Source organism: Crinia signifera, chromosome 4 (genome assembly GCF_055691185.1).
Source record: "Crinia signifera chromosome 4, ASM5569118v1, whole genome shotgun sequence".
NCBI lineage: Eukaryota > Metazoa > Chordata > Amphibia > Anura > Myobatrachidae > Crinia > Crinia signifera.
Window position 1 is genome coordinate 174809142 of NC_139220.1, and position 25051 is coordinate 174834192.

The window sequence follows — 25051 nt, forward strand, 5'->3', positions numbered from 1 at the left end:
TTGGCACTGTGGGGGCTTATTTATTGGCACTGTGGGGGCATATTTATTGGCACTGTGGGGGCATATTTATTGGCACTGTGGGGGCATACTTATTGGCACTGTGGGGGCATACTTATTGGCACTGTGGGGGCATACTTATTGGCACTGTGGGGGCATACTTATTGGCACTGTGGGGGCATACTTATTGGCACTGTGGGGGCATACTTATTGGCACTGTGGGGGCATACTTATTGGCACTGTGGGGGCATACTTATTGGCACTGTGGGGGCTTATTTATTGGCACTGTGGGGGCTTATTTATTAGCACTGTGGGGGCATATTTATTGGCACTGTGGGGGCATACTTATTGGCACTGTGGGGGCATACTTATTGGCACTGTGGGGGCATACTTATTGGCACTGTGGGGGCATACTTATTGGCACTGTGGGGGCTTATTTATTGGCACTGTGGGGGCATACTTGTTGGCACTGTGGGGGCATACTTTTTGGCACTGTGGGACATTGTTGGCACTGTGGGGGCATACATGCTGGCACTGTGGGGGCATACATGCTGGCACTGTGGGGGCATAACCGGCACTGTGGGGGCATTGTTGGCACCATGGGGTCATACCTGACAATGTGAGGGTATTCCTGTTTCTGGCACTGTGGGGGCATACCTGGCACTGTGGGAGCATATGTATATCTGGCACTGCACTATTGGGGGCATATGTGTATCACACCCCCATTTTCCATGGCCGCACCCCATGTGGCTACAGCTCTTAGAGAGCTGACTATGCCCCCATAGCGGAAAAAATGGGGTATGTAGCTTCGCTGAACCTTCTAATTTTTGGCGCGTGCCTTCGGCACGCAGATGACTCTTCTCCTCTGCCTCCAGTGTTGGGAGGTATGTTTTGGGGCATTGCAGTGTGTGGCATAATGTGTCAGGGGCATTACAGTTTGTGGCATTATGTGTAAAGGGCATTTTTTGGGATATTATGCAGATTTTTAATTTTTTTTTACTTTAGTAGCGCTTCGGGCGGTTTATTTTGTCGCGAGTAGCTCCCGACCCAAAAAAGGTTGGAGACCACTGATTTAAGGGGTATATAGAAGAATTAGCCAGAAATGTAAGGATTCTGGGTTTGCCTTGTACGATGGCCACTTTAAAAAGGGGGGAAAAAGGCCATGTTTGATTAGCACCTACACCTCTGGGTGTTATTCACAACACCATAAGACATGTAATAGCAAGAACACGTTCCTGGTATGTATAGATGTTTGGCAACATAGTGGTTTGCACTTCTCTTCCAATGTATGAACATGGATTTTGTGGCTGTATGGAAATGGGGATTTTCAAGGTTCTTCCTTCTCATGTAAATTTTGTTGCCCATTTCTTAACTATGCTGTAATAAATTTCTCATAGCATCCTATCAATATCTTCACTTTGTATGTGTGTTAAGCCCAATACATATCATTCAATCATGCAAAGGCTTTCTGAGCAATATTGTTTACAATATCACCTACTGTGTAAACTTCATATCGTCAAGGTCTCATGTCGGGAAGTTTCCCTTCCCTGTTAGAGATACACATGTTACACTCACCCCACCATCGCTTCCTAACGTTCCCAGCTTCAGAAAGTGTGTATGCAGTTTCCGATGACAGCAACCAATATCCGTGTCAGCTGGGATCAGGTAGTGTGTATGGAGCTTTATATTAAAATGATCAAGTAACAAATCATGCAGTGGGCAATAACATCCTTTTGTAAAAATTGTCACACACACTCTAGTTAATAGCCCATGGTGATAAAATGCCAGTGCAAGCAGATGTTAACACTTGCACCACTTCAGATGCACTATTAGGTGTCCTCTTATAATTCCTGGCTGGTGCACAAACACTTAAAATCCACCGCTATAGAGGTGAGGAATGGGATTTGTTTCTTATACTTCAGGTTATAGGCTTATAGTCTACCTGTGCTCTTTCAGCAAGAAATATTAAATCACCACAAAAACTTCTACCAACCATAAATACTACAATTAAGTTACAATACATTTAGTGGCACACTGTAGTATATTCCGCTCATCTGCACTACAACAGATGACGTGTAACTATACTGAATAATGCTAGAGATAACTATTATGTCGTGTATTTGCAGAAATAGAACGTGAACAGAAATATCCCTAGCGACACCTCAGTGACAGCAGGAGACATGGACCACTGTACACCCATTGCTTGGAATTTGACACAAAAAATACCATCTACTCAAACAGCACACTGAGCACAGGCATGTCACGCCCCAAAAGAATGACAGCTTATCCCAGTACCTACGCAGCAACAAAGCTCACCTAGCATCTTACCCCGCTGTAGCCGTAGCCTGAGGGGGGGGGGGGGGGGGGGGGGGGCAGCACGGTCACCCGATGAGGGGCAGCGGCAGCACTGTCTCAATGGCCGGCTACAGCAATGTGACCGGGACACTAGAAGTACGGATAATGAGTGACCTGGGGACCGTGGCCGGGCAGCCATCATCCCGCATACGGCAGTCAGTGAGTGGACCGGAGAATTAGGAAGATGGCCCTCGCCACGTGACGAAGAAGGCGGGCGGACGGAGCGGCGCTGTCTGTCGGGAGATGCCCGTGGGTCAGTTTCCCTCCTGTGCTGCCGCTCTCCCAGCACGGCACGCCTCCCCGCTCACACCTCTGCCCGGCCTCGGTGGGAGGGAACCACCGCCGCCTCCTTCTCCTCTGCTGCTGCTTCTTTCCGCGGTGACACTAACAAAATGGCCTCGGCTCCCATGCGCCTTTCTGACTTCAACATTGGCGTCACGTGCTCTCCACGCCCCTTTTCAGTCACGCGATTGGAAGTAATTGTCTAGTACCCGCCCCTTTGTCATCGCGCTATTGGAGAAGCTCAGGTGACCCCGCCCACTCCTCCCTGGCAGCTCGGCGGCGGAGTCTAGGCATCGCAGGAGCCCAAAATGGCGGAGCTGTGGCACAGTGTTCGTGCTGCGCCAGCTGACAAGCACGAAGCGCTGCCGAGAGCCAGAGAGGTGATTGTGGTGCGGGCGGGCGCGGAGGGGAAGCCTGTCCCGTCTTCCTCCGGCAGCGGCAACCGTGATCTGCATCCCGCCAAGAAGATCCGGACAGAGGAAAAGGGCTTCAAGCCTAAGCGTGTGAATGGCGAGGGCGGAGGGGGCGGGAGCAACCGGGCAACACCGGGGTATGGCGCCTCGGCAACATGGAGCTTCCCGGGGGTGGCCGGCGGCAACCCATGCCTCGCCCCGCCCGGCTCCTCCAACTCCCCACAGCCAGCGCCGCCTGCCCGGCTCGTAACCGCTGACAAACCGAGGAAGTCCAGCGACAGACGCGACAAGGAGAGGAGGAAGCGGCGCGACGGGTGTGCGGAGAATAACGGCCAGGTGGCGGCTGGGACCGAGGGGATCTCCGGCCGTGTTCCCGGCGCCTCGCCGCCCGCTGCTGTCAGAGGTGAGTGTGGCCGCCTGTCCTGTTGCTGACAGCCCGACATGGGCTCCGTGTGCTGCGGCCTCCGCCGGTATGCACGCCTCGTTATTACATGCTCACTGCCGTGGCGGCACCGGGGAGGCCACTGCTGCTGAGCCCTCGCCCGCTCCCTGTGCACGGGTCACTGTGTGTGTGCATGTGCCCGCCATGGGGTGATAAAATGCTGCTTCCACTTGAGGGCTGGACGTACTGCTTACCTGTGTATGGAGGAAGCGGGCTCATCACTTGTGTCCTGAGCCACCCTCTCTCTGTGCTTTGGGGGCAGGTAATGTCAGGTGGATATTTTCAATTTATTTCGGGTGGTAGAGAATTTAAGTGCCCTGTTTTGATTCCATGTCGCACAGGGCAGGGTTGCCAGGGGCCAGAGACTTGACATTTAATCCATTGTTTATTGTATTTATTATTAGATACTTTGGGGCAATATTTTTTGGTACATTGGGGCATCTATCACTCATAATGATTGATAATGGGAATATCACTCGTTGTCAACTCTGCTTCTAGATCTCATGCACTTTCTTTTTGTCACACTGTGGAAATTTTGTGTACTCCAGAACAATGGTGTGCTGTGTCTGGTGTAGCGGCTGTCGGTGCAAATTGTTGCTCTGTTTGGTCGCAAATAGCTGCTGGTGTAATTTCTGACAAATTTGCAAAGAGACCCATTTGGCCCCCATGGTACTATTTTTTTTGCATCACCACCAGCATTTTAGTCTTTAGACCTGGTGTGCATAAACTGAATTTGCCCCAATGTAATTAATACATTAGTTTGGGTACTTGTGTATTATCACAGCGCCCAAATTTACTACGTACGCAAACGTAGTGAAATCGCATCGCATGCCGTTCTGGTATGGCATGCGATTTTGACGCTTACAATGGCATTTAATGTACTATAGCATTAAATGACATATAATGTAATTTATTAATGTGCCCCCCCCCCCCCCCCAGTATCGACGTGATCCCGAAGCGTGGCGAGCGGCGGTGGTACACGGGCGACTGACCTTTTCATACCCTCACTATCCACGTCGGCGTGGAGTTGATTCTATATAGTGCAGCGAGCCTGAAGCGTGGCGAGCAGACGTGTGTTATGTTAAATTTATTATGCGGGGCTCGGTGGCTCACTGCGCTCGCCACACTATATAAGGTCAACTCGACGTGGATAGTGGGGGTATGAAAAGGTCGGTCGTACGCGTACAGCCACCCCTTGCGGGGCTCGCCACGATTCGGGATGACATGGATAGTGGGGGGCAAAATAAATGACATTATATGTCATTTTACCATTATATGGCATTCTAGGTTCCATCAGAACCGATATCTCATCGCATGCTATGCAATAATGGCATGCGATTTTTTATTTGTTTTTATCACATCCTATCTTTTTAATGGATTCACTGACACAGAGCAGTGACTACGTTAGATAGGAAAATCGCATCACATGCCATAGCCCTCTACGCAAATTAAGTAGTGGGCGCTGTGATAATACACAAGTACTTTAGTTTGTATTTAGCTACCTTTTACTCTTCAATTTCAGCCATTAAGCATTCTTGCATCAATGTTGAAATTGGCAAGAGTATATTATTATTATTATTTTTATATGTATGTAAGTCAAAATCCTTAATAAAATAATCATACCTCCAACAAACATAATAGTAGGGTAACTAATTGTTTTTTTCCCTTTCCCTTATAGAAGACTGATACAGGTTAAGTATAGTGATGGATATATGACTTCTGGCATTAGTGCAGTGTTGGGTAAACCTAGGCCTGTCGCTATGCTATTCAGTATTAAATCAATTGCCAGCAATGCCTTACCTAAAATGTAATAAACATATATTTTTTTTCTCAGTCAAGGGGAACTGAGGGGAAATGTAAAAATAAATTCATACTATACTATTAATACCAACCTTATCAAATCTAAACCACTACTGACATTTGAGCAAAGATGGTTTTCTCAAGAGTAAAGGTCCAGGCACATTAGGCCAGGCATGTCCAAAGTCTGGCCCGGGGGCCAATTGCGGCCCGTGATGTCACTTCAAGCAGCCTCCAGCCAGAAGCTGGAGGCTGACGTGGGGTGCACAGCACAGGACTCTAGAGGTGGGACCCCGGCGAGCGCGCCTTTACCTTGCTGGCTGCCACTGTGAGACGTGTTTGCCGTCTTTCAGATGAGTATGTGTCCAACTCCCGCTGCTGCAATTATAGATCACCCTCCACTGCGATCACAGTGACAGCAGTGTGTGGGGAGGGGGGAGCAGCAAAGGGGAAGCTTGCTCCCATAATATGCGGAGCGTAGAATGGCGCCGGCAGGAGCCCAAGCACCTGTCTCCTGCAGGGGAATATACAGTGAAGGGAGGCGGAGGCAGTATGTGGTACATTCAGAGAAGGGTGGGCAGGCAGGCTGGGAGACATAGTGAATGGGGGCAGAGTGTGGGGTATACAGTGAATGGGGGCAGGCTGGGAGACATACAGCGAAGGAGGGGCAGTTTATAGGAATATACAGTGAAAGGGGCAGAGTGGGGGACATACAGTGAAGGAGGGGCACATACAGTGAGTGGGGGCACGCTGGGGCACATACAGTGAGTGGGGGTAGAGTGGGGAACCATTCTAATGTGATTAATGGTTCAAAGGATGTCAGGCTGAATGGTCGGCCCCCATACATTTTCACGTCCCCATATCTGGCCCTCTTTGCAAAAAGTTTGGACACCCCTGCACTAGGCGATTTTGCCCAGCATGTATGGACAGTGATAATGGGGAAAATTGCTGAGCTGATAATCGTACACCCCTGGGAAAAAAATAAATCACTCAGTGTGTAAACAACTTTCCATAGCAGGACACAATTGAAAGCCATCGTTGCTTATCTGCTAGTAATACAAGCAGATGAGTGCTGTCCGCCAGTGGTGATGTGGGAGCGCTCATCACTGGCAAGTACACAAGCCGCTCAAACAACAACTGAGCTGCTTTCAGCTCAAAATTCGCCCAGTGTGTATGGGCCTTAACACTTAATGGATTGAGAAATGTTTATGCAGAAAATATGGTAGTATTTCAGCATGGCTTGAACAGTGCACATTATATAATCACCAATTATTTATATAGCGCACACATATTCTGCAGCGCTATACAGAGAATATTTAAAAATGTAGTGGGGGGGAGGAGCTAAGCCCCTGCATGAGAAGTAGGTAGCCACTGGTCTCACAGGAGGGGGAGACGGGACATGCACTGCGGGCACTGGTGTAACATGAGGGGCTGCTGGTCTGACAAGAGGGGGAAGCAGGGCTCAGGAACTGTCGCCAGGAAGCAGAATCGGGTCACCGTGGCGACCTGACGCATGGTTTTTGTTGAGCCCTGGGTTATACTTTCTCTGTATAGTCATTGATTTGTTATGGCAAATTCATAATGGATAAGAGTAAACCAACCTCAAACCTAATTGCCTCCTCTATATATTGAATAAGTCAGGAGGTGCAATTTACAGCACCTAAAGCCAGCAGTTTTGTCATGGCAATGGTATACTCTGGCATAAGTGTCTGGCACACTGTGGTTAGTGCATGCCTTAACCGGTTAAGTGGTATGCCCAAAAATCTTCACTTCTGAATTCCTTGCGCTTATAGCAGCACCCGGGAATCAGCACTTAATGCTTACTGCTGATTCGTGGGTGCTGAAAGGCAGGGAACCACTCTCTGCACTCCCACCCCAGCACTCCTCGTAAATTTTAAAACATACCCTCTGGTGTGTGTTTTTTTTTTTTTTTACAGGTTGAGTATCCCTTATCCGAAATGCTCGGGACCACGAGCATTCCGGATAAGGGAATATTCCGGTTTTTGGAATATTTTTTTTTTAGCCATACTTACCTGCCCCTGGTGGGTCCCCGATGGTCCCTCGGCGTCCATGGAGTCCTCCGGCGTCCACGGCAGGCCACCAGCACCGTCTCCGGCGGTCCCAGGAGTGCTTTGCGCAAGTTCCCAGGCGTGCCGGTGACGTCACCGGCGCACTCGCGCAAAGCACTCCTGGGACCACTGGAGACGCCGGAGAGGATGCTGAAGGCCTGCCGTGGACGCCGGAGGACTTGGTAAGTATTAAAAGAGGGTTGAGGGGGGGGGGCGGGGAACCAATTTTTTTTTTTTTTTTTTATTATTCCAAAAAAACACGGTTTTTGGAATAATTCGGATACGGGATACCCGACCTGTATTTATTTTTTTAAATTTCACCACTTAAGGGGTTAAGCCTGCAACTAGTAAGTTTTATTTTATTTATATAGCGCACTTTCTCCAACAGGACTCAAGTCGCTTTACAGACATTAAAAATAATACACATACTGTAATACACAGAACAAGCAACAATGGCAGTACAGATATACATCACACATACATACAGATATATGTGTGTATGTGTGTATGTGTGTATGTGTGTGTATGTGTATATATATATATATATATATATATATATATATATATATATATGTGTATGTATGTATATATATATATATATATATATATATATATATATATATATATATATATATATATATATATATATATATATATATATATATATATATATATATATATATATATATATATATATATATATTCTTGAAAAAGGTGCACTATGGTGATGGGCCATTAAGGGTAAGTGACCCACAGCTATTTTCCTTATGCAATATGTTGCCATGTGTTTTAAGTGTTGTTCAAATATGGACTTACAATTATATGCTTAAAATCAATTGTGAGCACTTGGTGTGCAGATGTCGTTTTTCTCAGAAGAGGAAAGATTGCATGTTTAATTGAATATGGGATCTGGCACCCAACAAATTGGATACCAAGTGGAGTGCGGTTTTTCTCTGTGTATAGATAGATAGAGATATATATAGATAGATATCTAGATAGATAGATAGATAGATACATACACACATTTACACACACACAGACAGACAGGGGTTTGGCACTCCTTGTAACGATAGGAATAATAGCGCCGGTGCCAGCACAGAGAAAATGTAGGAGACTTGCGGTGGGGCACTCGTGGCTGTTTATCCAAAACACAAAACTAGCCAGCTATTGATAGCAGCAACATTTCAATTTATTTTTCAAATTTTCGTCAGGTTACAAAGAGAAAAAATAAACACATACCTTTATAGCACACTGAAGCTGAAACGTTGCTGCTATCAATAGCTGGCTAGTTTTGTGTTTTGGATAAACAGCCACGAGTGCCCCACCGCAAGTTTTATATATATATATATATATATATATATATATATATATATATATATATATATATATATATATATATATATATATATATATATATATATATATATATATATATATATATATATATATATATATATATATATATATAATTTTTTTTATTTATAAAAATGGCAAAGTGCACCCGGGACAATCCTCCTCCCCCACATACTAGTGCAGGGCTGGGCAACACCGGCCCTCCAGATGTTGATGAACTACACATCCCAGCATGCCTTGCATCAGTTTCAGCATGGCCACATAGCAAAACTAATGCAAAGCATCCTGGGATGTGTAGTTCACTAACATCTGGATGGCCAGTGTTGCCCAGCCCTGTACTAGTACCTCACAAAGTGAGGGCAAAAACATCCATGGCAGTACAGAGTCCGCACTACCCCCTTTAGACAGACGCCCCTGAAGGCAGGTGGCCATGAAAAAAACGCAATATTACCGCGGAAGGGGCAACAGAATGCAAGGGAAAGGACCGACACTAGAAGACGCGTGCAGGGCGACACTAGAAGAATTGGTCTTCAACCTGACTGATACACCTTTATCCCCTGCCGAGTTATCTGTCTTGTCCAAAGGACTGTCATATGTCCCCACTGCACTACATGATCCTGTGCAGTGGCAAATTGACTCCTACAGATTTACAAGAACTTTACGTCTGAAAGAATATTTTGGCTTGAATCCTGCAACAACCATGACTTCCACTATTCCTCCACAGCTGTATAAGCTGAAACAGGTATCATCTTTTGACCCCCAATCACACTCCCTCTCAATCAAATCTTTCACTCGCTTATTGACTGAGACCCCTGAGATTTGTTCACCCTCTCTCAACTATTGTCCCAATTTATCTGTAAGTGAGACAAAAGCTTTAAAATCTTTGAGTGAGCGTAAAGATATTGTCGTGCGATCGGCCGACAAAGGAGGAGGGGTTGTTGTTCAATCGTCAGTTAAATATGTCCAGGAATGTCAACGTCTTGTGTATATGAATTGTTGGACTCTGACCCTACTTTGCAGTTCAAAATTGAATTGGATGATTTATTAATGAAAGCATTTTCTGATGGTGTTATCTGTAAGGATACATTAAACATTTTGTCTGTGCAGTACCGGATAACTCCATTATTCTACACTCTCCCAAAGGTACACAAGAGATTGGTTGACCCCCCTGGCAGACCCATTATATCTGGCAGGGGTTCTTTATTTCAACCAATCTCTGTGTACCTTGACAGCTTCTTAAACCCTTGTGTGCAAGCAACTGAGTCCTATTTAAAGGACACTAATGATTTGTTGAAACGCTTACTATCCTTGAACCTAGTGGATCCGGGTCTGGTTTTATGTACAGCTGATGTGGTGAGTCTGTACACCTGCATCCCCCACCAAGAGGGTATGCAGGCAGTACATAATCTCATCAAGGATAACCCACATTATACAGGCCCGGCCATTTGGTTCTTTATGGATCTTCTTAAACTAGTGCTAACTAGAAACTATTTATTTTTCAACAATCAGCACTATCTACAACTGCTTGGCGTTGCGATGGGGTCCTCAGTGGCCCCATCGTACGCCAATGCATTTATGGTGGCATTGGAGACGCAACTTCCCCCCCCCCCCCCCTCAAAATAGACGGGCAGTTGCGGCTATATGTCCGCTTTATTGATGATTTACTGTTCTTGTGGGAGGGCGAAGAGGAATCTTTGTTGCAAGTCCTTAATCAACATAATTCTGTGAACCACGCTGTTAAGTTTACCTTTATAACCAGCCACACATCGGTGCCCTTTCTTGATGTACTTATTAATCACACAGCAGGGAGAATCTCCACTGGTTTATATACCAAGGAGACTGATAGGAACTCCCTATTAAAACATGACAGCTGTCACCCATTGCCTTTACGTAAGGGCTTACCATTTTCTCAAATGTTGAGAGCAAGGAGAATTGTGAGTGATGAGTTGGAGGTTATTAGCACCATTGATAAAATGATTGTCCGTTTCCTTCAACGAGGTTACCCAGCTACAGATTTGTGTAAAGCTAAAACCCGAGTTTTAACCTTGTCCAGATTGGAATGTCTTGATAAATCAATTGCTGACTCTCAAACACATAGTACTATCCCATGGGTTAATCAATAAACCAATAGTAGTCCTATACTCAATAAATTTGTTAAGAGGGTTTGGCCAAATGTCAACACTGACAAAAATCTGCCGACGCTGCACAATGTGCGCTTAATGCCGGCATACTCTAGAGGTCCCAATTTACGTGATCGGCTTGTCAGGTTGGATGTGTCTGACTTGACAAAACCTGAGAGACCAGCACATTTCATGACCAAACACCAAGGCTGCTACCGCTGTACGGGATGCACCACTTGCAGATCTTTATTGGGGGGCAACCACTTTTTGCACCTGTGCAGTGGTAAAAAATACAGTATAAGACATATACTTGTACATCTAAATTTATTGTATATTTATTATACTGTCCGTGCGGATATGTCTATGTCGGCAAAACTGAAACTAGTTTTAGAGAGCGCATGGCTAATCATCGAGCCTCAATCAGAGCAGCATTATTGACCGGTACAACAGATATGCCTGTACCGCGTCACTTCTTGGATGCAGGACACTTGGTCTCTAGCCTGCGCACCAAAATTATCGATCACATCCCCCATTGAGGCGAGGTGGCAACAGGCGAAAGTTGCTGCTTCATTGCGAAAGCAGATGGATAATGAAACTAGACACCTTGGCCCCTCGTCGTCTGAATGAAAAACTTGGTATGAATTGTTTCTTATGAGTCCTCTGCTTAATGTGTATCTTGACAAACCTCTCTGGCCATTTATGCCGCATATTCTTCTTCTACTACATGGACACTGGTTCAATGAAGGCACCTAAGCACTTGATCTAAGCTGATCTTTACTGGGAGTGCCAGATACTGTGACTTTCTCTCTCTCTCTCTCTCTCTCTCTCTCTCTCTCTCTCTCTCTCTCTCTCTCTCTCTCTCTCTCTCTCTCTCTCTCTCTCTCTCTCTCTCTCTCTCTCTCTCTCTCTCTCTCTCTCTCTCTTGTAGATTATGCACTCACGGCCAGCTTTGGACATTGAGGGGGTGCTCCTTTAAACTAACACAATGTGTCCCAATAATATATAGAGTGGGACGAATCCCAATAAGGGCACTCACCAGGATATCACGTAATGACCGCTTCTTTATTGGTAATCCATTACCAGAATTGCTTATATGTAGGTCTACGTTTCGGCCACTAGAGGGCCTTTCTCAAGACACCACAACATTGACATCCACACAGCTCAGAGGTCAGGATCCTGACCTTTTTTTTTTTATTATTATTATTATAATTTAAATTTTTTAATTTTTTTTTTTTTTTGTGTGAGTGTCCGGCACTCCCCGCTCTTAACCAACAATGCTGCTGCCCGGGTGCCTTCCCAGTGGTGTGGTATCCACAAATATTTTCTCCAAAAAACAGGCGTCACTCCGGGGCTTTACGTGTAGCAATACTCACCAGGCCTTGCAATGTAGACAGTTTAATATCCCCTTGAGGAGCCTGAAGTCCCTCCTGCTGCGTGGCCGCAACAAAGGCATGGATACAATCCATCTTAGGTGATTGTGCAGGCTTGGAGTCCTGGGTGAGCTATAATATAGGGCCTTTGGGGTATGTTTAATGGATGTCTGAACCATTCCGAATTTCTTTTGATGGAATGGAACCGGCATCCATTATTCAATGCAGCAACCAAATTCGGATGTCTGATTTGGCCACTGATTGATTCTCACCCGGCCTATGCGGGGACCGGGTGAATGCAGTGGCGGGAGCCGGGTTAGCTGCTCTCACCCAGCCCAGCGGCGGGACAGTTGAGGCTAACAGGAGGCAGCGGACAGGACGACAGCGCTCGGTAAACTTCTCACCAGGCGCCGTCCTCCGTGCCTCAATCTGACATCTTTTCATTTGGGATTGAGATTGCAGGAAACATGGTTAAAACCTTTTCAGTTTTGGCTGTGTTTCAGTCAAAAGCAGGTGGAATTGCGACTATTCCACCAATCCACCTTGTTTTCGGTAGGTCGGAACATTCCAACCTGTCCAAAAAAAAACAGCTAGCACTGAATAGGTTAGAACCCCTTCAGCAAGACGGCATGTTATTGTACAATGTGGTTATCAATTTTGATTTTATTTTTTGGGGAGTTATCTGTGGGATGCACCACACCATCCCACAATCCTATGTTCTTAAATTATATTTTAGAAAGTATTTATTTATGTTTATTTGTACTGCATTTGAGCACTGTAATGTCTTGAGGAAGGGGATGCATCCCTGAAATATCACAAAGAAAAAACACATTTTGTCACTGAAGTCTTAGAAGTGCTTTTATGAGATAATTGTTCAATATCTCCCTTAGTATTGTGGCTGAAATCCAAAAGTACTTTAGCATGAATTGTGTAATGGTTGCCATTACTACCTCCACAGCACTGTGGACATGAGTTTCCCATCGTGGACATAACTTTTTGGGGTCTGTGTATTCTCCTATGTGGGTTTCCTCCAGGTACTCCTGTTTCCTCCCACAATCCAATAATAGACTGGTTAATACCCATTTTCCACTAGCAGAAATAACCCGGTAATCTCCGCGGGGCGCCCATCTACCCGGGGTTTTCTGCTAGTGAAAATGCTGCCTGTCAAATAACCAACAATTGAATATCTCCCATTGCTTACCGGTGTGAAAGAATGGAAGCACCGTATACATCGGGCACCTTGCGCCACATGGGATTCTGCATAATGCGTCACACATTCCTAAGCTCACAACCATGCTTCTATTGGCTAGTTTTACCGGAGTCTGGGGTTGGGCTAAGGAGTGTGCCAAGCCTTATGCTGATGTATACAGTGCTGTCGATCACTTGGAGGAACCATGGTAACCTGTATGTTTGTGAGCGTAAGTAGTTCCCCATCTGCACTACATGGTCAGGGAACAAATGTTCTTGATAGTGAATGGCTGTCATGTTGTGGAAGTTTCAGTTGATGTCGATTTGATGCATATCTTCAATGGTTGCACAACCTTTCCAGCTCGTTCCTAGATTTCGCTAGCTAATTGTACATTAGAGGAGTGCAAATTTCACTCCTGCCCCAATACATTAATTCTGAAATGACCACCATTTAAGAGTATTTGAGGGCAATTCATTGGTTATGCTCAGACATGGTGAGGGCAACTGGGAGGCTTTTATTTTCTCATAGTCATAGTGTCCAGAAGAAATGCACAGTTATTACAAGGAGATGATATAGTTTTCACGGCTATCGCACCTGTTATGCGCAATAGCGGTTACAACTATATAAAAATGTAATGGCCTGGAACAAATAGAATTGCCCCCTTCATTCTTTTATTCGAAAATGTAGCTTACACGTTTACTGTCCAAACTCACAATGTACCTGTTTTTTAATCCACTAAGTTTATATTAAGCACCAAAGCATTTGATTGTGGTGTTAAAATGAGTATATGAGTTTTTAAAATACTGTATGGTGAAATTGCTTTGTGCTAAATATATCCCTGGATGAGATCACTTCTAGCCGCAGCATTTCAGGCTTCATGGAGCCCATTTTGAAATGTGAACAGTCAGAGCTGTGCAAATAATAACAAACATGTACTATGCATCGCACAATAATTAAAAGGCTTATTCCAGAAACACAATAAAGATGCCATCAATTTGTTTGTTGTTATGGCAACTGAACAGAACAGTCTAGCAGTTTGTCAGTGCAGAGTAGCTGTATAACTTTGTGTTGGTGTACATGTTCTGTAAGGCGATTTCATTAAAACCATATACAACTTGTTCTAAGGCAGTCTTTCCCAACCACGGTCCTCAAGGCACACCAACAGTGCAGGTTTTGTAGATATCCAGGCTTGAGCACAGGTGACTTAATTACTACCTGAGTGATTCTGATTATACCATCTGTGCTGAAGCCTGGATATCAGTAAAACCTGCACTGTTGGTGTGCCTTGAGGACTGTGGTTGGGAAAGCCTGTTCTAAGGATTCCACTTGGACTGCTGAAACTGAGATTCTGTTGTATTCATCTACATAGATATTTGTTGCATTTCACATGAGATGTTGCTATGGGGAACCAATCAACTATCTATTATCTTCTAGAAGGTGCTATATAATTAAGAAGTAGATTCTGATTGGATGCCCATTGCAACATCCCATGTGAAATACAACTCACATTTTAGTAAATTTCCCCCTTTGTATGTAGTGTTCCAGCTAAGATAGTTTTGCATGGTGCTGTGCCCTGCAGATTTTTTGAAGTTACTGAATACATCTGCCCTTTATCTGCGGTCTTCTTGGACCACTACCCCGCCACTTAGATATATGTTTAACAGAGCCTTCAGAGGCGTATCAGCATGGAGGGGCAGCTGAAATAGTCGACAGCTACTCTCAGCAGAGGGGATCGGCTGCCTGTCAGTGCGGCGGAGGGGGGGGGGGGGGGCGTGAGACACCTGGAAGAGCTGAAAGCCACTGTTGATCCCCTCTGTTGAGAGAGGCTAAATGGGACCAGATTAGCATCTGCTTTGGCCGCAGAGAGACCCGGATGGGCAGTCTGTGGAGCAGTGGACGCACGATCAGAGTAGTTTGTCCACAATCGGGGCTCGGGTGGTCAGTGATTGGCTTCCATGCCGCAAGCTCCAATTGGCTTACGAGCTGGTGCTATATTTGAAATGGCTGCCGGGGGCATCAAGTGTTGGGAGAAGCGCAATCTCTGCTTCTCCCCTCAGATAAATAAGGAGGCAGCAGAAGAGGCCGACCGGAGCAGTGAGTATTACTGGTGCTTATTAGATCTGTTCTGCCTGGGGGCATATTGGCTATGGCATGAATTGCAGCATGGCACTACATGGGTCAATAGATCTGTGGCACTACTTGCAGAATGGCACTACTGCATGGTGAGATGGATATAAATGTTGCCTGTTTGAAAAAATGTGCCCTGCTTGGTGGTGCACACCCTATCCTTAGAAATATCCTAAAGTAAACACTATAATGAATATACTGAATCTCCTTGACTAAGTGATGGCTGTATTAAAGTCAATTGAATAGCTCAGGTTCACTTACCCTTGGAGCTGAATCCCCATGTTGTTAATTGAGTTGCCCCTGTAGTAATGTTTATTAATATTTGAGATGTGTGTAAATGCACAGAATGCCATTGCTAGACATATTAATAAAACATCATGTTGTATTGAAGTTGTAAAGTGCCACTAAGTTAATATCAAGTTATTGTAGCATTGAAGTTAGTGGGTATGAGATACAAAAAGGCACATGCAGCAACATTCAATTGTTTTCAGCCCTGGCAGCCAGTAGGTGGCAATCAACAGAGCTATTCAATTGTCTCTTCGGGTGTCTCTGAGGTGCTGAGATGAAATCTGGGAAGAGTTAACAGTTTGGGTGCACATATGGGGATTATTGAGTTGTGCTCATTTTGAAGGGAGACTCCTGCCTTGACTAGCACTCCTCCCAACTGCCCTTAAGTAATTTTAATTACTGTAGCATGTCCTTCCATTTGTGTGCTACAAATCTATAGAAATAAAAGGCTAACTACTCACCTTTTATGAGGTGAGGTACCGCCACTGACCACTCGGGGCCACTCACTGGACAAATTAATGTTTTGTTTGGTAACTAACAAAGTGAAAGCACTTTTGCAGGGACAATGATCTGCTGCAAACTTACTGGATATGTAGAGAGGGAGCTGTGAAGACTGACTGGAGGTAGGGACAGATTGGTGGTGGGGTGTAGAGTATGCGGGCTAAACACTTTCACAGCTTAAAATAAAGGTGAAAAGGGTTTCAGTTCAGTGAAAGTACATTGCAGAAGCTGTCATATTGAAAGGCTATTAACTAGTTCTTTGTATTGAAATTTAAACTATTACATGTACAGCAAGTCCTGGATAAATGTATGTGTTTTTATTAATGTTAGGGACTACTCTGATGAGGTTCACCTAACATTGTATGCATTTTTGTCTAAATAACTGATGAAAAGCCAGAAAAATGACTGGCCATGTGGTTGTTGGGTATGAAATGATTTCAACATTCTAGGCACGCTGACTCTTTGCATTTTTCGAAAGTGTCTGGTACAGTTTTTGTCGTGGCATTGTGGAGGTATTTTAAGATTCCCTTTCTTTGGGGAATGGGGGAGAGAATGTCAAACTCCATCCAATTTTATTTTGGGTACAACAATCTGAAAACTATATTTGGTGGAATTTCAACTTCCTTTCTTTTTTTTTTCTTTTTCTGTGTGTGGGGGGGGGGGGGGGGGTGTTTTTGCCAATTTAAATTATTGTTGCTGCAATTCCCACTTTGAGTACTATTACTAATACTTGCAATATTACTACATTATGGCATATGCATACTTCACCCATAAACTTGTTGCATTGGAATGGCCTTGTTACTTGGGCAAACAGATGTGTCCTTTTGGTCTTGACTGCCACCTTGGAATAGCATTTTAACCCTTGTTGTTTACACATTGACAATATTGGCATCATTTTAATGTCTGCATTATGACTGTTTCCTCCCTATGTGTTATCTGTCTAGCGGTCTGCCTGAAATAAATGGCGTGGGCCTCTTGTACTGCTTTCGGACCGAAACAGGTATTTGCAGTCTGAAAGCTCTGCATCTGGCCCGGTTTATTGCTGGGTCGATGACATTTTGCGGGGCGGCGCATCATCTGGGGGCTGGGGAGGAGGCGGGGATGGTAGATGACAGAGCTGCATCCTCCATACTGTGAATGGTGCCCGTGTCGCTCGACCCAAGCTACCCATTCACACTGCACCCAACACGGGTCAGAGCCATGTTCAACCCTGGTCCTGACCAGGGTTGAACGCCCGTTTTTCTCGACCTTAGTTGGCCCTTTCAGGGCACACCTTGACCCGTGTTGGGGCTGCAAGGACACGGCAATAACCGGGTCTAGAGTGTGGTATAACTGGCCAGGGACTTAGGCCCTTTAACAATGAGGTCCTGTTTCATCCTCTGCAGTGTAGCTGTTTTAACCGGATTATGTAGTGATCTGATTATGTGCGACAGTTTTATGTTAAAGGTTGAGAAGCGGATTCAATTGGGAATGAAAGCAGGATGGACCCATTCCGGTGGCTTTTTGGCATTTACTACAGAAAGCTGATTCTGCTGTTAGCCTATTGTGGAGAAAGCAAAATCTGCCTATACTAATATTTATAAGAGTTGAGCTGCTTGCATGTAAATTAATCTGCCATCACTATATATAGTATATATGTGTTTTTGTATTTGGTTTCCTTCTCCCCTATTCACCTAAACTGTTTTCTTATGGAATTCGCAGAAATAAGTACATGCCATTTCAGGCTCCAAAATCCACTTAAACAGGAAGTCTTATGTGCCTATCTTTTTATATATGATTTATTTAAAAGTATGTTAAATGCTAGATTAAGAAGTTCTTTTGAAGCTGTTACATAACACTCGGCCGTATACTGTTCTACAAAATATGCAGTTACAACTTTTGGCACATAACAGAGTTGCAGATCCAAGATTCCCACTTCTTATAATGCATACCCAGCTCTAACTCTTGTCTGTGCCTGAACTAAAATTGAGTTGAAAATGTTGTTCTAATGTTTTTTATTTTTTGCAGTCCAGTTTTTCTAGGAGTAGAGCCCCATACACACTACATGATATCGCCTTTCTGTGCAATATCGTTTAAAAAGCTGTTTAGTGTGTGTGTGTATTCACTATACAGTTTTGTCAGCGGCGTCGGTACTTATGTAGTATCTGGGCGTCCGATTTAGAAATCGCATCGCATGCGACCAAATCGGATGCGATGCGATGGTCAAGATTTTTCCATAGGATTCAATGTTAAAATGGTCTGAGTCCATTTTAACATAGAATTCAATGGGAAAAAGGGGTCCTTTTCCTTTCCCCACTATCCAAGTGGGCATGGAGTTGGATATAAACCTGTGGCGAGCGTAGCGAGCGGACACAGAATACTTTTTAAGAAATATGCGTCCGCTCGCCACGCTTCGGGCTTGGTGGCTTGCTGCGCTCGCCACGCTATATAAAATCAACTCTATGCCCACTTGGATAGTGGGGAAATGAACAGGACCTTCTTAACATTGAATCCTATGCAAAATCGCATCGCATCTGATTGTATGCCTTAAGGTAAGGCATACAATCACAAAATCGGACGCCCAGATACTACATAAGTACCGCGGCGTCAACTATCTTTTTAACTGTATCGGCAATGGCTCTATTCTGATAGTGTGACCGGGGCATATCAATTAACATTTATCTTACAGATTAAAGGTTGGATTAGTTCTGAAACTGCAAAATTCAAATGCCTGTGTGCTCTCAACATGTTGTTTTATCTTGAATGTTATTTTCATGACAATGACTTGAATATTAAATCGTTTCACAGGACTAGCAATAATTTTACCCAACCGCTACCTCTAGACGGCGCAAAACAGTAAAGCAATTGTTGCTCAATTTTGATGACCGTGACCTTTTGTTTCGCAGCCTCCTGAGGTGGTTTAGGTATTAGCTGCTATTCCCATCTATTTGGGTGCGTATAAAGCAATAGGTGCCCAATCAGAGCAACATTGAAATTTCTCTGGTGGGCAACCATTCCCCTTGGGTACCAAAAAAAAACAAAAACATTTGACTAGTTGTCCTGGGGAGTTCAATTGTTTGTTTGCTTCCCTCTAAGTGACTAAATGCTATTCAATTGTTTTTTGGGTGTCCGATTTTTGCTCTTAAAAGCCATCTAAAGAAGGGCTTTTGGGCACCTTAAATGCTGGTTGGGTTCTTTGGCTGCAGAATGGCCAATATTTTACATGGAAAAATCCTCTTTATGCGGCTAATTCTGGGCCATTTGGGTGCGAGAATGTGACACTTGCAGCCAGCACAGTTTGGGCACCCAAACCTTTCAATAGCTCCCAGTCACTAGATGGGAGCTATGGATGTGGGAGAAATCAATGATTTTCCCCTATTCTGAATGTTTGCTGTTTTCATTGTTTATTTAAAAAAAAATAATAATTTTTTTATTATAATTATTATTTTTCTTTTTTGACAAAGGAATTTATGTATTGTGTTTTTTTTTAAATCTATTTTATAAACTTCTTTTGTTTGCAAATATTTTTTTTCTTATGTAGTTTTTTTACTTTTTTCATAAGGTGAAATAAAAGAAAAAAGCAAGACAAAAGATAAGGAGAAACAGAAGGAAAAAAAGAAACATAAATTAATGAATGAATCCAAGAAGGAGAATGGAGAAGTCAAATTACAGAAAGGTATGAACGAGAACAGTAGTACTCATGCTTGACTGCTTGTGTAGATATAGGAATTCTGACAGGTGTCAGGCAAGTAAGCAGTCTCTCTCCCAACCCCCCATTTGTGGCTTAACAGTCTATTTGGGCACGTTTAAAAGAATGGGTGCCTAATCAGAGCAACAATTAACTTGCTCAGATGGAAGGGCGCCCATTAGTATGGTGCCCCCAAAAATCATTTGATTTGCTTGTGAATTACTATTTGAACTAATATAATATCTGTGACTTAAGTACTACAGCATACAATATACATAATATGGATACCAGAGTATGTATATGTTTGATGGGCATCTATTTTTTAGTTTTACTATTTGAGATTGGCAAACTGTATGTTACTAAAGATTGGTTGTTCTTAGGTTCAAATGAAAAACCAAAACCAAATGCTGAAGAATTACAAATTAAAAAGGTTAAGAAAAAAAAGAAAAAGAAACACAAAGAAGGTGAGAAGCATAAACAGCCGAAAATGTACAGCAAATCAATTCAGACGATCTGCTCAGGACTGGTCTCTGACATGGGGAAATATGAAATCCAGGAAGCCAAAGTAGAAATAGAGGACCGTTTTAAGGACTTAGTTGTGAAATTAGAGGAAAAGAAGGAGACAAAAGAGCATGAATTTCCATTTGTCTCCCTGAAGGAACCTCGGGTTCAGCACAAGCTGAAACGTTTGGACTCTCTGGAATTCAAACACCTCATCCACGTAGAACACCAGCCTAATGGAGGAGCATCTTTGATACATGCATACAACAGCGAGCTTTCTCACCTGTCTCCTATGGAGATGGAAAGGTTTGCAGAGGAATTTGTGGGTCTGATCTTCAGCGAAAATGAAAACTGTGCAGCTTATTATGTCATGGGGATTGTACATGGGGCAGCTACTTATTTACCTGATTTCTTGGATTACTTTTCCTTTAACTTTCCCAACTCCCCAGTTAAAATGGAGATCTTGGGGAAGAAAGACATTGAGACAACAACCATTTCAAACTTCCATGCTCAGGTAAGGAGAGGTTTTTATTTATTTATTTTTTATTTGTATAAGCCTGGTCTAGGATCATTCAAAGTGCACCTTAAATGTCATAGATTTGCTACACAGGCACAATCCAATTAAGATAATAAATACCCATGTACACAGCAGTATCATCTGAAAAGGAAACTATTACATTGAAGGCACTCCATTAAACTTGTCTTATACTGTAGTAAAGGTTCAGCGAAACAGACTCCTTTCCCAAGCTACATCATTGCCTCAGTTGTTTCCACTTAATTATTTAGGGACCCAATCCACAATTTAAAAGGGCCAATGAACTTTATTAACACATTGATTGCCAACATGTATGAGAGATGTGCAAAATATCCACTAATGCCAGCGTTGCTCACATCTGTCATATAAATTCAAAATGAAAAATGTTCTTGTGTTAAACAAACTAAAAAAAAATAAATATATATATATATATATATATATATATATATATATATATATATATATATATATATATATATATATATATATATATATATATATATATATATAGCGTAGTAGGCTGGCACTCCAATCTCCAAAAACCTTTCTTTGAGCCTGGTGCCTTCAGCAGGGATGACGCCAAAGCATAAACCCATGTACAAGGGGAGGATAGCAGCGGCACTCAGGGCTTATTCAAACAAACAAACGACTCGTAGCCAAGACCAGCGGCACTCAGGGCTTATTCAAACAAACGACTCGTAGCCAAGACCAGTACTGGTCTTGGCTACGAGTCGTTTGTTTGTTTGAATAAGCCCTGAGTGCCGCTGCTATCCTCCCCTTGTACATGGGTTTATGCTTTGGCGTCATCCCTGCTGAAGGCACCAGGCTCAAAGAAAGGTTTTTGGAGATTGGAGTGCCAGCCTACTACGCTATGTGTGTGTGTGTGTGTGTGTGTGTGTGTGTGTGTATGTATATATATATATATATATATATATATATATATATATATATATATATATATATATATATATATATATATATATATATATATATTTTATTTATTTTTTCCTATATAAGGTAAACATTACAGTTCATTATGATGAATAAAAAGCATTGGCAAGTTTTACAGCTATTTTGACAAATTCACTTGCTAAGAATCTGTTTTACAAATGTCATTGTCTAGCCACGGAAATTGCATGTGTGTATATGTATGTTCCAGAATAACTCCAGAATGCCTGCAACACTTTACACCAAACTTGTTGCACGTATGACAATCTGGAACCAAAAGCTGTGGGGTTAACGCACCCCTAGGGGTGGGACATCAGCACTGAGTATTTCAGCAGACAGCATAACTCTGGATTGTCTGAACCAATTTGCACCAAACTTGGTACTCATATGACTTACATTCTTGCAACAACCACTGTGATGGTAACACCCCTAGCACCTGTAGTGGTGTGCCAAAAGCACAGATTATATCAAGACATGAAAAATTGCTGCGCTATATAAGAAACTGTAACGGGCAATGTTCTACTTTACCATCCTCATGCCGTAGTGAAGCATGGGTATTCAGCTAGCCTAAGCTGTTTTTATGTATATTTGTTCTTCGTAGGCTACTACACGGGTTGATGGATCTGGGCCAAACCTGGTACACATACCCTGATTATACAACTTACAATATTGACAGGGTTTGTACTTAAAATAAAAAATGCCATTCCTTTTGGTGCTAGGGCCATATATATCTCCTATATAAAATTAATTGGAATGTGTGTCTGGTTATGCATGGTCATCCCTTTACAGTCTGAAACCAATGCAAGGTGGTCCAGTTGGATCCTGACCAGGTTTTGAGTGGGTAATGTATCGGTCAGAGCTCTGCTGAATTTCGATGGTATGCACTTTGACCCAAGGAGCCTTTACCTGTGCAATGTGGTCCTGTTACAGTGAATATATGCAGCCTAGCTAGCAGGTCTAAATGAGGCCCCTTTTCTCTATCATCCGGCAGGGGACACTGGCGTTCACGCTGGGTAATAGAGGTGGATGGCTGGGAACTGGCACACTGTAACTTTAAACAGCTGGCTCCTCCCCTCTAGTACCCACAATCCCCAGTTAGAAAAATTGTGCACTGGGAGCTGGCCACGCAGGAGTTTGTCTCCGTTCTAGCATCTCCTTTAGTGTTGTTTTTTCTAGCCTTTTCTCAAAGTTTCTGCTGCTGCAGCTTTGAGATACTTTTATTCTCCCTGCAAGGGAGCTTTGGCGCCGCTGGCTAGTCCAGCGCTCTGTCAGGGTCTCGTCAAAGACACCTGCCAGACTCCTGTGTTCCTGCGGTCCCCCTCCAAAGGGACCGTCAGACACGAACTGCCTGCCTGCCTGTCTGTCCTGCGTTCCGGCGGTGAAGACTCCTAATTGTAAGTACCCCTTCAGCGGGGCGTTCTGTGTGGCTTAGTCAGTGCGCGCGTGTGGACCTGTAGCGCTGCTACCGCCGAGTGCTGGGGGTTTTAACCCTCTCTGGGCGGGAGGCGGCCGTGGGGAGACACGCTGAATAGCGCTGCCAGAAGCAGCTCAGGCGCGGTACCGCACGCGGCGGGCGCCATTTTTAAAAATCAATGCCGCGGGTGAGGGGGGCTTTGGGGCAGTGGAATATGCTTTAAGGCTGTAATGCTTTATGCTGTGCTGAATACTGCTGTTTACAGCTTTATTCTAAAGCGCTGTTTCTGCTTGTCACCTTTTTCCCTTAGGTGCACACAGCAGTGGGACTGTTAACCCTTGGTTCCCCTTGATATAGCTGTATAGCTTTGAGTAAGGGGGAGGGTGGTTTGCTTACAAGGAGGCAGTGCTTCCCTCTGGTGCCCACAGTCCCTTTGCCCCTACACCTCCTCTGTGTTATCTCTGTGTGTGTGTGTGTGGGTTCATTTGTTACAAAATGACTGGCAAGGCTTCCACAAAAGCCTCTCAAAAGGCTTTTTGCTGCATCTCCTGCGGTGCAAAATTCTCTCAGACATCTGCGGAGGGCAAGGCTACTAAATGTGAGGCATGCCGGGGTATAGCTGGCCCTCAGCATGAGTCTTCTAGCGCGCCCCCTGCGTGGGCTTCCTCATTGGTGGGCGCTATGTCTCAATTGTCCTCTGAACTGGCGGAGTCCAGGGTGGCTCAGCCAGCGTGGGTCTCTTCTTTAACTAGATCCATGGATTCGTTTGTTTCCTCGATGTCTGCCCCTGCCATTCAGCAAAGGCGTCCAAAACGGCCGTTGTTACAATGCCAGGACTCTGACGAGTCGGGAGATGATCCGGGGTATTTGGCTGACGACCTGGACCCGGATTTGGATGACGACCAGGGGGTTCCGCAGGCAACGGATCCAGAACCAGCCCCGGCTGGGGTGGAGGCTCTGATAGTTGCTGTGAAGCGGGTCCTTAACTTCCCGGAGGAGCCTGAGCCTGTGTCCCAGGATTTAGAGCTCTTTGAGGTACGTCCTAAACAGCTGGTTGTCTTTCCTTTTCCAAAGCAGGAGCAGCTGAATTCCGCATGGTTGAACCCGGATAAAAGGTTCCAGGTTCCAAAGAAGTTTCTTTCATTATATCCTTTTCAGCCGTCTGCACTTGCGCAGTGGGTGACGCCTCCGCCTGTGGATGCTTCATTCTCGCGCCTATCCAAGAAGACTGCCCTGCCGGTCCCGGGGGCTACCACCTTAAAGGACCCTGCAGATAGGAAGCTGGAGAATACACTCAAGGCTATCTATGTGGCGTCTGGGACGCAGCTGCGTCCAGCAGTGGTTTCAGCCTGGGTAAGTAAGGCTGTTTCTAAATGGGCGGAACAGTTAATCCAGGGCCTGGAAGATGGGGTTCCCCGCCAGGATTTAAGGGTCCTGGCAGAGCATATCCGAGAATCGTCTGATTTCCTTACGGACGCGTCCAAGGATATCACGACGGTTGCTACCAGGGTGTCGGCTAACTCTATCGCCGCCAGGAGAGCCTTGTGGTTGCGGTCTTGGCAAGCGGACATGGAGTCGAAGAAGGCTGTAGAAGCCTTACCGTTTACTGGAGACATGCTGTTCGGCCCTGAGCTGGATAAGTGGATCTCCCAGGCCACGGGAGGTAAGTCGGCTTTTCTGCCA

General features: G+C 44.4%; 1 protein-coding gene across 1 annotated transcript in view; it reads left to right on the forward strand.

Moving 5' to 3' along the window:
* The first annotated feature begins 2851 nt into the window (after positions 1-2851).
* RSBN1L (round spermatid basic protein 1 like) overlaps positions 2852-25051 on the forward strand; it is a 53123-nt gene continuing 30923 nt past the window's right edge. The window contains exons 1-3 of the mRNA XM_083183048.1: positions 2852-3450; positions 19845-19958; positions 20351-20985. Coding sequence (XP_083039174.1) covers positions 2943-3450; positions 19845-19958; positions 20351-20985 — 1257 coding nt within the window. The 5' untranslated portion in view covers positions 2852-2942. The remainder of the gene's footprint in view (positions 3451-19844; positions 19959-20350; positions 20986-25051) is intronic.